This window comes from Apium graveolens, chromosome 4, assembly GCF_009905375.1.
Source record: "Apium graveolens cultivar Ventura chromosome 4, ASM990537v1, whole genome shotgun sequence".
Classification (NCBI taxonomy): Eukaryota; Viridiplantae; Streptophyta; class Magnoliopsida; order Apiales; family Apiaceae; genus Apium; species Apium graveolens.
In genome coordinates this window covers 202452947-202464937 of record NC_133650.1, presented here as the reverse complement: position 1 = coordinate 202464937, position 11991 = coordinate 202452947, and the positions used below count along the sequence as shown (strand labels likewise).

The 11991-nt window shown below is 35.8% G+C and overlaps 5 protein-coding genes across 5 annotated transcripts; 4 read left to right on the top strand and 1 right to left on the bottom strand.

Annotated features, from left to right (window-relative positions):
- The first annotated feature begins 331 nt into the window (after window positions 1-331).
- LOC141719284 (uncharacterized) lies at window positions 332-1170 on the top strand. The gene is made up of 2 exons (XM_074521660.1): window positions 332-476; window positions 641-1170. The coding sequence occupies exons 1-2, from the start codon at window positions 332-334 to the stop codon at window positions 1168-1170; spliced, it is 675 nt and encodes a 224-aa protein (XP_074377761.1).
- LOC141719283 (uncharacterized) lies at window positions 1171-2523 on the top strand. Its single transcript, XM_074521659.1, has 3 exons — window positions 1171-1562; window positions 1702-2161; window positions 2422-2523. Exons 1-3 carry the CDS (start codon window positions 1171-1173, stop codon window positions 2521-2523), a joined length of 954 nt encoding a protein of 317 aa, XP_074377760.1.
- A 1481-nt stretch (window positions 2524-4004) lies between these two features.
- On the bottom strand, window positions 4005-8355 carry LOC141720555 (F-box/kelch-repeat protein At1g55270-like). Its single transcript, XM_074523030.1, has 3 exons — window positions 7767-8355; window positions 7438-7573; window positions 4005-5735 (listed from the first exon to the last, which is right to left on the bottom strand). Exons 2-3 carry the CDS (start codon window positions 7471-7473, stop codon window positions 4479-4481), a joined length of 1293 nt encoding a protein of 430 aa, XP_074379131.1. The 5' UTR covers window positions 7474-7573; window positions 7767-8355; the 3' UTR covers window positions 4005-4478.
- An 885-nt stretch (window positions 8356-9240) lies between these two features.
- LOC141719282 (CENP-B homolog protein 2-like) lies at window positions 9241-9792 on the top strand. Its single transcript, XM_074521658.1, has one exon. The coding sequence runs from the start codon at window positions 9241-9243 to the stop codon at window positions 9790-9792; it is 552 nt and encodes a 183-aa protein (XP_074377759.1).
- A 323-nt stretch (window positions 9793-10115) lies between these two features.
- Window positions 10116-10616, top strand: LOC141719280 (uncharacterized). Its single transcript, XM_074521657.1, has one exon. It carries the CDS (start codon window positions 10116-10118, stop codon window positions 10614-10616), a length of 501 nt encoding a protein of 166 aa, XP_074377758.1.
- Window positions 10617-11991: the final 1375 nt, after the last annotated feature.

Sequence of the window (11991 nt, the reverse complement as noted above, 5' to 3'; positions counted from 1 at the left end):
GATAAATATTGTAAATTGAAGAGTATCTTGATATCATATATTCATATGTAAGTTTCTCTGTGCTTCCGAATTATATGTTAATTGTTAAGTTTGTGACTTTGTTTGTGTACTTCAATTTTGAATTTCAAAAACCTAGTTTCTTAAATAAAATCTCAAATTCGTGAATGTGAATTCCTCTTCCTACAGGCTAAATATAGTTTAATTGATAAATTTTCACTATTTATTTCAGTCATCATCCATGGAAAGATTTTATAAGAGACTTTAACCATCCGATAATGATCCAGAAGTAGAAGTAGTTAATAATCCTATTATTTTAGAAGTAGAAGTAGTTATGGAAGCTAATATATCCAATAAATCTAAAGCAGCAATTCCTCTTATTGAAGTTAATGTGTCTGATACTGAGGTTGATCCGGGATTAAGAAAACCTATCAACGGAATTTCTCCGAATGAGAAAGATAAAATTCGACGAACATATTGTTAAGAGGGCCATTCCAACCCGTTAGCCATGTATTTCCATTTACATTATTTGGAAAGAAAAAATGAAGGTTTAGAGTTTCTTGGTTTAAAGATTATGCTAGTTGGCTGAAATATAGCATAAAAAAAGATGTTGTATTTTGCTTATATTGTTACCTATTTAAAGATGAGTGCGGCGTTCGAGGAAATAATGAGACATTTGTCAATAAGGGCTATAGAAATTGGAAGATGCCGGAGAGATTAGGAGATCACATTGGAAAGCATAATAGCATTCATAGTCAATGTCAGAAAGCTTGTGAAGATCTTATGAACCGAAAACAACATGTTGATATTGCCATTGTGAATCAGTTAGATCAACTAAAACATAATTACCGAATTCAATTAGTCGCTGCCATTGATTGTGTCAAACTTCTTTTAGTTCAAGGCTTGGCTTTCCGAGGACATGATGTATCTGAGACATCAAGAAATAGAGGTAACTTTCTTGTAGTTTTGAAGTTTCTTACAAGTCATAGTCCAGACATAAAAGACGTGTTTAAAAATGCTCCTGAAAATAACAAACTCACTGCACCCTCAATCCAGAAAGATATAACCAATGCTTGTGCAGTTGTAACATCAAATGCAATTTCTTTAGAACTCGGTGATGGAGTGTTTTCTATATTAGTTGATAAGGCTCGTGATATATCAAATAAAGAATAAATGGCTGTGGTTTTACGTTTTATGGATAAAAGAGGCTGTGTTGTTGAAAGGTTTGTTGGTATTGTACATGTGACTGACACCACTGCTGTATCTCTTAAAGCAACTATTGAGTCAATACTGGCAACATATGGATTGAGCATAACAAGGATACGGGGTCAAGGTTACGATGGGGCAAGTAATATGATGGGAGAGTTCAATGGACTTAAAAGTTTGTTACTAGCAGAAAATAAATCAGCCCACTTTGTTCACTGCTTTGCACACCAACTCCAGTTAACATTTGTGGTTGTTGCAAAAAATCACAAGAAACTTGGATCTTTTTTTAATTGTATTGCAAATTTGACAAATATTGTTGGGGGATCTTGTAAACGCAGAGATATTCTTCGAGAGGATCGGTTAGTTAGCAAAAGTAGTTGAACAACTTAATAGTGGTGAACTTACTACCGGGCGTGGTTTAAATCAAGAAATTTCACTAAAACGAGCTGCTAATACAAGATGGGGATCACATTATGGTGTTATAGTGAATCTGATTAGCATGTATCCTTCTGTGGTTAATTTACTTGAATATGTAGAGAATTATGGCACACTTTCGAATCAAAGGTCTAATGCAAATGATCTTCTAGATATTATTCAATGTTTTGAATTTGGTTTCTTACTACATCTGATGAAAAATGTCTTAGGTATAACTAATGAACTATCACAAGCTTTGCAGAGGAAAGACCAGGACCTTTTGAATGCCATGGATCTCGTCAAAGCAGCAAAGATCAAATTTCATAATTTGAGGGAAAATGGCTTGGAGTGTTTATTCGAAGAGACATATGAATTTTGCAATAAAAACTTGATAACTATCCCAAGAATGGAGGAAGTATTTGTACCTAGAGGGAGATCACGACGTGGAGCAGAACAAATTACAAATGACGTCCACTATCGAACAAGTTTGTTCTACACTGTGATTGATGCACAAATTGTTGAGTTAAATTTTCGATTCAACGAGGTAAGTACAGAGTTACTTTTGTGTATGTCTTGTCTCAGTCCATCAAATTGTTTTTCTGCTCATCCGATTGCCGAGTTCTATCCCCTGCTGATTTTTCTCCACCTGATCTCATAATACTAAAAAATCAACTTCTCAATTATATCTTTGATGTAAAAAGTCATATAGATTTTATTGAGGTGAATGGTATCAATGGACTTGCTCAGAAAACGGTTGAAACCAAAAAAGATCTAGTATATCCGTTGGTGTTTAATCTTTTGCAGTTGGCTTTAACTTTGCCGGTTGCTACCGCTACCGTTGAGAGAGCTTTTTCAGTAATGAAAATTGTCAAACAATCATTACGAAACCGAATGGGAGATCGTTGACTGAATGATTGTTTATTTACTTACATTGAGAAGGAAATATTTGAAGAGGTCTCGACCGAAGAAATTATCAAACAATTTCAAGAAATGAAGACTAGAAGAGTCGCGTTGTGATTATTGTATGTTTAAGCCATGAACCATGTTTTTCATACTGAACTAGTACATTTGGTTTTATATATTGGTGTTAATATATTTGTTCAAAATTTTTGTGCCCCCTGGTATGAAACTTTCTGGATCCACCACTGAACCTATTCACCTTGGCAAAATGCGGTTCAATTATTACAGCTTGTTTCTCTTTGAGTTCTAGCCTCATTAAAACCCCTTCAAAGCTTGAACAAAACGAGTTTATTCGCCCGAACAAAAGTAAGTTTTCATGTAATCTCATATGATTTTACACATTACTTCTCTTCTGGAATATATTTAAACGGGTCTTCATTGCCAAGCTACCAGCCAATCTTCCACACACTAAGGCAGTCAGCACTAACACAAAACATATAAACAAACTTTATAACTACATTATGAGAAAAAATGACAAAAATAGCCGCTTTTTGTAAAAAATTAATCAAAATAGCCATTCTGAAAAGTGGCCAATTTTAGCCGATTGAATACTCCATTGTCAGTTGGGTATCCCAATTTGTATAAGATACTCCACTAGTATTTGAGTATTTCATATATGGGCTACTCCACTGAAGTTGGGTATCTCATATAAAGTGAATACTCCACTGAAGTTGGGTATCCCATCGGCTAAAGTTGACCAACTTCTCAGAAATTAGTCATTTTTGTGTAAAAATAGGCTAAATTTGTCCTTCACCCACTACATTATACATGATATATACATATATATATGTAAGTAACCAAATAGAAATTAATTTTAAAATAGAAATTAAAAACTAATCTAAGTTATTAAATCAATCTAATCTAATGGTCCCCTAAAAGCACTACACTTAACTAATTTGCACCCTCCTGCACATAATGTTAGCTTTTCCCATCTGTTTTTAATTTGATTTTTCCCGTCAAACGATAAGTTTTTTTAAAATCCGACTTCACTGTATTTTTATCCATTTTTCTCCATCTCTCAACGATCGATTTGCATACCATATGTATTATATTTCGAAGAAATTAAAAAGAAAATTATTTGATTTTTAGATTCTATTCTAAAATTGGTTTCTATTAGAGTATATATATCGCGGGTCTAGTAAAATTCTATGGAGTCCACCTTTTTATTCGAGTCCCCGGTTTCATCTATATTCTGCAAATAAAATATTTATAAAACGTGTTATCTTGTAAAATATTTTCACAAATATCATCACCTAAGTAAAAATCATTCAAATATCATACATTTACAAGTATATTATGTATGTTTTACAACTAAACATGTGTGTTTTGCAAAATGAACATTAATATTCTGCAAACTAAACATGTTTAGTAAAATTATATATTTTGCAATTTTCTACTTATAAATAAAATGTATGCAATCTGCGAAATTTTTAATAAAATAATGAAATTTGTAGAACATCATTCGAAAAATAATATATTTTACAATATTTCAAACTACATTTTACTTGCATAACATATAAACTACATTTTACTTGAAGAAGATATATAAATTTTAAGAACTCCAATAAAACAGAGTACTCCGCAGCACTTCACTATGTTACATTAAATCCGCCTATATAAACTTGGAGCAAGAGCCAAGAGTAGCAACCAGAACAGGTCACATGTCATATATAAAAATATTGTCACAATGATCTCTAACACATACGGTGGGCCTCGTTTGCCTAAGCATTCGATGAAACCTATAGCAACTCAAAAATGAGCAGTCTGATATATACATATAATGCATCTGCATTTATACCATCCAACTTGTTCAGAGATCATCGCAACAAGAGATGTGGATACCCAATCAAAGATTGTACACTTTAATGGTACGATATCCCAGAAATTTACAACACCGATGATCATGCTTGAAGAACTTGACAGTGAACAATGTGGCTTTTTAGGCGGCTCCGACCAGCAAGGCTCGACCAGAGATTAGTGACAAATGTTTTGAACTGACTTTTGCCAGCTATAGTTTCCCATAAATGTTCCGCAGTAGCTCCTGTAGCGTCACCTGATTTTGAAACATCAACCATCGAAATACTCATATTGTTACGGATAATGCATAGTTTTCCATTGAGCGGGACAAGTGCTGCTGCTTCTAAAGCCTTTGAATTTCCTATATGCATCTTACTATCAATATGCTTGCTCCAAGAATCTGTTGTTTCATCGTACACCCTAAGTTTACAACCATCTTTACATTCCAAAGCATACAGCTTCCCATTTAAAGATGTGCTTGGGTTCCTCCAGCCAGCAACCATTCCATCATAAACAGGATCCCACTTATCAGTTACAGGCTGATAAACCTCGCTCAGGACCTGTCTGTGAGATCCGAGCCCTTTCAGAAACCACTTCCCTTCATAGACTACCCCAATGAAGGGCACCATGGCTGTACTCATATCTGAAATGAATGACCATCTATTCTTGTGTGGATCGTATATTTCAGCAGATCTCAGAGACCGGTGCACCCCCTCATTCTCCCCACCTGCTACATACAAACAGTTGTTTATAACACAACAGCCAAAGAAGTGTCGCCGCCTGAGCATATCTCGAGCACGGTGCCATTTGTTAGTCCGTGCACTGTAAAAGATGACCCGTCTCATCGATCCCTTGACAGGGTCTTTGCCGCCAAAGAGGTAGAGGTGGCAGCCACTGAGAACAGCACATCCAAACCCAAGTGCTCCAGAGTATTCTTTGGGAACAGGGGGCAGAGGCTGCCAAAGCTGGTTTGTTGGGTCAAAAGCATGCCATGCAATTTTCCCATCTTTGTCCCTTTTCATGATGTATATCCATTCTTCCGCAATACCTAAATTTTTTCGGAGGGAGTAAAAGTAGTTACCAGCCAAAAGCCGGTACCATCTGTTGCAGACTAAACGAAGCTTACGATGCTCAATCCTTGGGACACGGATTAAGCATGCAATGGCAAGATCATCAGGAAGACCAGGAAGCAGAGGCGACTGGCTCCTATTTCTATCGCCCCGACTTGGCCTCTGTCTAGTAGGATGAATTGACGGTTTAATGTCAGGCTGAAGGCAGAGCTTTGATCCTGGAACAAATTTCTTCGCACCAGAAACAGTTTTGAGGCCTGCATCTACTCTACAGAAACATGTAGTATCAACCTGCAAGAAAGCATTTCTAGAACACATAAGTTAATTATGTCTAATTTAAAAGAGAACTCACAGGATCATGTTTATTGCAAATCTTCTTTTCTTTGAGGTTCAAATATGCTTGTGCATCACAGACATTTACTTGCAACATTAACTAAAGATAATGAAGTATGGATAGTCTCTGAATTTGGTCCGACTACGGAGACCTACAGTATTTTGTGGGATAACTTTTGAACAATGATGGACAAGGAGATATCAAGAATTGCTCTAGTTAAGGACCAAAACTGAAGGAAAAATCTCAAGTAAATTTTGTACAGCCACCACTACATCAAAAATATGATTATATATTACAACATGCAACACTTGACAAAAAAAAACAACCATATCAATCTTGCTATGTTTATGCAAGCATCTATATATGTACAGTAATAAACTCAACAACTGAGGCCTTGTCCATGCCATACTACTAAAAATTCCTGGTCAATGACAATCATAAACAAGAGACTAGACTGTTTGTGCAATAATACTTTTCAAATACATACATGTCAAAAAAAAATCGTAACAGGCAGTGGTACAGTTTCGGACAATATAATAGTACTAGAAATATAAGGAGTCTACCATTTCTGTTAAATTGCTATATTTCAGAACCCCCCCCCCCCCCCCGGGCATTTTCAGGTTGTGTGTCCTTTTGTAACTTATGATCAGAGAGCAGTCTGCCAGCTCTACTTAACGCAATCAGATTAACTCTAATTTCATGCTTTCTGGAGCTACACACTGTTTAATGTTTCTTTTGGAATTTTTTAGCACTCAAACTATAGTTTAAATTAAAGCTTACAATTGCTTTGTACATAAATCAAAGGCAACAATTAGATGACTGGAAAATGAACACCAACAAACTTCAAATAAAACTCACGATAACTTAAGTCTTGTAAAATACATATATTCAAGTCATTGCATTTTGCGAGTCCACTTTTAATTTATATATCGAAAGTTACCACGAGTCTTTTTAAACTAATAGGCTTGTGAAATATCACAGGACATAAAACACTAAAGATGTGTATCATTCACGTTAGTACTGTTTATAAGGAATTTCAATGACAAGCTAACACGGCATATTATCATTTTTAGGGAAGAAGTACCACTGGACCAGTTTTGGTGATATTTACAAAACTACAAAAAGAAAAAAATGAAGTGGAATGATTATATTAGTTCCACAGAATTGACCATGGATATGATCACTTGTTCTAAATTTACGCCAGAAATGACAACATCATCCTATTTACAATCACATTTTGACAACATCATCCAATTCACAATCACATTTTGGATTATTGTTCGTAATCAATTGATTCAAGGGTATAAATACAAGCCATTGGAGTGTAAAAAATATAAACATCACGATGCAAGCAAACATAGCCTAGAACTAGAATTCCTTATGAAACAGAGAGATGAACTTTAGATGCATAGAGAAGTAATTGACACAACAGATCAAGATGGAATTATTTGGATCATAGACCTTGTTAGATTTCAAACCGCTATTTAAACCAACAACACTTAAATACTTAATACACATAAAAACCAACAAATAAATTGTAACAAGGCAACTCACAGCTAAAACTTACATACAAGAGAATCTTCCGAAGCTCGTTCACCAACTACATAACTAGAAATATAACGCATAAAACGGGTTAAATTCAAAGTTCCAACAAAATACCAGGGGTGGCTGAATCACTCTATCCATATGCGCCATCTAATTGATAGGCAACTCGAGATTGAAAAAAAAATCAATGAAGCGCCATCACTTAACCTTCCAATTCCAGGCCCAAGTCTCAGCAATCAGGTCCTAATTCCTAAACAACCCAAAAATTATCAAGAAATGTAAAACGAATTTAACAATCAACACTACTAAAATTTAAAAATTGATATAAAAAACCTAAAAAAAACAATCTTAGATGAATTATAGCTCAATAAAGATGAAAGGACTAAACTTTACAATTTACATAAACTCAATCTGAAAAAAGTCAGAACAAAACTTAAACCAACCTGCTAAAAGCCAAGGAGAAACCCAGGAAGCAAAAAGCAAACAAGAAGCCCAATTGACAGTAACTTGTAAGAATCACAAACAAAGACTAAAAATTCAAGAAGTTTTGAAGAAAAGCTCGAAAATCAAAAAAAAAACCCGATGGATAAAACTGAAAACAAGCAAGATGGGTGGATAATAAAGTAGGTAGAGGATGAAAAAAATTCAAAAAAGAGGATGAAATGCAAGACAGCAAGAAATGGGGGTTGGAGTTGAAGAATAGGATGAAAAATTGAAGGAGTTGGTTTTGTATCTCACCTCACTACCACCATGAAGCATTAAAACATTCGGTGGAATAAAGGGCCCATTAATTTATGAATATTAGTAAGAGTGGTAGTATGTAGTATAAGTATGAAAAAAGACAAAGCAAACGGCGCAACCTACCAAGCACATACAGTTTTTAAGATGAGACCAAGTCTGTATGTGTCATGTTTTGTGTTTAAAAGATTACCAAAAACCGAACCTAAAACACTGGATTAATAATAGATAGTACAAGTAAGTTGTAAACTGTATGTTTCATACTGGGTTCGCAATCGCATACTATCCTATCGAAGACTTTCCCCGTCTCATCAGGTTTAAAGTTTGACTTCAAGATTATATAAATCTTTCAAATGCTCGAGTTTAATGTACTATCATCTCTTGTATCATCAAACTTTGAAATTTATTTGCTAAATTTCTTTTCCTATGCAAAAACATACTCCCCTTCTCCCCAAACCTCTTTTTATTTTAATATATTAAGGGCCTTTTTTGAAAAATATCCAAATTCAATTTTTTTTTGTAAATATTGTAACTTTTTAAAAGTAGAACCTCGATAAATTAATACCTTTGGGACCAAAAAAAATATTCATTTGGCGAGATTATTTATTTATCGATTAATGAATATAATATTTATTTATCGATAAATGAATACTAATTCATTTAGATGATATTTTTAGACTTTTTTTTGTAATTATATCATTTTGTATATATTAAGTTCAAATGTACCTGGTAGTTATAACTTTTATGCAAACTTTAATTAGATTCATATTTTTAGAATTATAGATTAGTTGTATATGCATACATGGAGTAGATAAAGTGCACCGTACCATGTATTGAGACTACTGTGTACATGCATGATAGTTAGAATTAAGATGTCTACTCAATACCTCATACCAAGTTATATATAATTCTAAATTCTCACTGTATCTTTATAACACAATCATATTACTATTTTGGTGTTCAATCTACTATAATGGCTTCCAACGAGCAAGCAAAACCAGTAACAAAAATTACTTTAACAGATCAGATAAGGAGAGCCATGTGTGAGCATAAGAAGGAGCATCCAAGTATTAGCCAAAAAGATATGCAAGTATGGGTGAAAGAAAATTTTGATTTGGTTACTAGCCAAACCACAATATTAATACTCTCAAAAGATCGTCGGAATATTTGTCTGATGAGATGAAAAATAGCAATGTTAAGAGGCACAAGTCAGCTAAATATCCTGAACTAGAGAAAGCTTTATATGAATGGTTTCTTCAAAGACAAGAGAAGGTGAATATGTCAGGAGAAATGATCCAGGGTAAAGCAAAAGAGTTTATGCAGAAAATGTATGGAGAAACAAACTCAGAATTTAGCTTTTCTAGTGGATGGCTCGAACGTTTTAAGGCAAGATGTTCAATCAAGTCTTACCGACGATTTGGTGAGAGTGGTTCAGTTAACATGGAGGATATTGCAAATACTTTACCCGAGATACGGTCAAAACTAGACCAATTCAACCTTAAAGATATATACAATATGGATGAAACCAGATTGTTTTATCGGTTGGAGGCTGACCATTCACTTGCCACGAAGCAGCTTGAAGGGCGGAAGAAAGATAAGGAGAGAATCACTATTGTTGTTTGTTGTAACGGTGATGGGTCTAATAAAGTGCCTCTTTGGGTTATTGGTAAGTATGCAAAACCTAGATGCTTTAAGAATGTGAATATGAATAATCTTAATTGCGAGTATTGATTTAATAAGAAAGCTTGGATGACTGGTTTGCTTTTTCAAGAATATTGCCATTGGTTAGACAAGAGAATGAATGGTAGAAAGGTTCTCTTGCTAGTAGACAATTGTCCGGCACATTCAAAGATTGTTGAAGGCTTGAGAAATGTGGAGTTATATTTTTGCCCCCTAACACAACTTCTAAAATTCAACCATGTGATGTCGGGATTATTAGAGCATTCAAAGTTCATTATCGACGTCATTTCTATTCTAGCATTTTGCAGATGCTTGAGGCTGACTCACCAAATCTTGAAAAAATAAATATTTTGGATGCTATTAATTTTGCTACCATGGCTTGGAGTTTTGATGTGACAACAAAAATAATAGCAAACTGTTTTCGCCACTGTAAAATTCGATCAGAAGAAGTTGATGTTCCTGAAGTAGAAGATGGTCAGCTAGAACAAGAGATCCAAGATTTAACTAAACTCCTTTCTAAATTGAACTATAGAAATGTGATGAATGTTGAACATCTTCTGAACTATCCTGAAGAGAATAATGCGGTTATGGATTCTCCTACGGACGAAGAAATCATTGAAGCTGTACTAAATGATGAGGCAAATGATCCTGAATCCGATGATAGCATAACTATACCACAAGTATCCTCAAGAGAAGCTTTTCAAGCTATTGTCACTATAAAAAACTACTTGTTGCAACATGATCAAAATATTCCAGAAGTGGTGCATGCTTTACACAAAATCAAGGATCAGATGCATTTTGGGGGAGGAAAGAAACAATCAACTTTGGAGGCATTTTTCGAAAAAATATGGCTTATTAATGTGTTTGAAAATTAGTCATTGAATGTGATAGGGATAAATAAATCCTGATTATGTAATTATATATTACAGTAATTATACATGATTTGGGCTGTTAGGCCCAATAAGAAGATGTATGACATTCAGACCAAAAAGGTCAACACATTGATCAGGCCTGATGGACCAGATCAGGCATGATGGAACAAAGAAGGCCCGAAAATCCTGAATATTAATTAATTTCATAATTAATTAATAGAGGAAAAATCAGCTATTGAGAAGAGTCCCGATAAGGATATAAATCCTTGCATATTAGCCTCAAAGGGACCTAGAAGGATAAGGAATCAGTTTCCTACTATTTAGGACTCCAAAGTCCATTCTAATTATGAGACTTGCTCACCAAGTCTCCTATATCAAGTCCAATTCAAGGACCACCAGCATCTATATAAGGGGCCTCACCCCACAAATCAGAACTAAGTTTTTTGGCTTGATTCTCTAATTCACAGAGATACGTAGGCATCTCGTAAAGGCAGAGTTAAGCTACGAAACACGAGAGCAGTCATTAAAGGCCTTGATCTCCCGAACCTTAGAAATAAATACAGCAAATAATAACCTTAGTTTTTTATCCATAATATTTGGCGCCGTCTGTGGGAAAACACAACAACAACCATGGCGAGAACACGGAGAACAATTAGAGCTCTGGAGGAAGGAACACCATCAGGGACAGCCCAGGTGATTTCGTCAACCGTGGAGATACCCCCTCACTCAACTTATGCATCTACTCAAGGGGAAGCCCAGATAGGGGCAACTCAACCTCAGCCATAAGGGACGATTCCACCGGCTATTCAAGGTACGAATCCTTAAGTTCAACAAGTACATGTACCTGTGAATTCTCGACCCGTCGGGAATATTTAACCGTTGTTACTACTAACCCCCCTTATGGGATGCCCCTTTACCCCGAGGCTGGAGGAAGCGGACATGCTGGGTGAAGTGAAGCACGAGGGCAAACGCCCCCTACATACGAGGTTTGGCTCCTATCCCCGAGGATCGGGAATTTTCTGGTCCTTACACTGAGAGAGACTCCGAATCTTCGGATGACGAAGTGGCCCCAAGAAGGAGGCGTGCTGGCAAAGAGCCGATGGCTGATGGAAGCCAACGCCCTCCAAGCACCCAAGGGGCGAATCCCCAAGAAGTGCAGGAAAGGATCAGGGCTCATGAGGCTGAGATTCAAAGGCTGAGGTGCGACTTGGAGGCGCACCAGACTACCAGACCCCAAGCACCTCCTAGAGGGAGAAATTCTCCTCCCATCATAGACCTGGATGGTCCGGTGCAGAGAAGGGTTGTTGTCCCAAGGGCTGATCCAAGCAATCTTCTTCCCCTTGGAGATCCTGATGATCCTACTCCACCCTTCACTGAA

Excerpts from the sequence above, each read along its gene's own strand:
- LOC141719282 (XM_074521658.1), top strand. The coding sequence starts at position 9,241 with ATGAAAAATAGCAATGTTAAGAGGCACAAGTCAGCTAAATATCCTGAA.
- LOC141719283 (XM_074521659.1), top strand. The coding sequence starts at position 1,171 with ATGGCTGTGGTTTTACGTTTTATGGATAAAAGAGGCTGTGTTGTTGAA. Across the intron at positions 1,563-1,701 it reads GATATTCTTCGAGAGGATCG|CATGTATCCTTCTGTGGTTA; the intron begins GTTAGTTAGCAA and ends GAATCTGATTAG. Across the intron at positions 2,162-2,421 it reads TAAATTTTCGATTCAACGAG|TTGGCTTTAACTTTGCCGGT; the intron begins GTAAGTACAGAG and ends AATCTTTTGCAG.
- LOC141719280 (XM_074521657.1), top strand. The coding sequence starts at position 10,116 with ATGGCTTGGAGTTTTGATGTGACAACAAAAATAATAGCAAACTGTTTT.
- LOC141719284 (XM_074521660.1), top strand. The coding sequence starts at position 332 with ATGGAAGCTAATATATCCAATAAATCTAAAGCAGCAATTCCTCTTATT. Across the intron at positions 477-640 it reads TAAAATTCGACGAACATATT|ATGAGTGCGGCGTTCGAGGA; the intron begins GTTAAGAGGGCC and ends ACCTATTTAAAG.
- LOC141720555 (XM_074523030.1), bottom strand. The coding sequence starts at position 7,473 with ATGGCGCATATGGATAGAGTGATTCAGCCACCCCTG. Across the intron at positions 5,736-7,437 it reads GAGTGATTCAGCCACCCCTG|GTTGATACTACATGTTTCTG; the intron begins GTATTTTGTTGG and ends GCTTTCTTGCAG.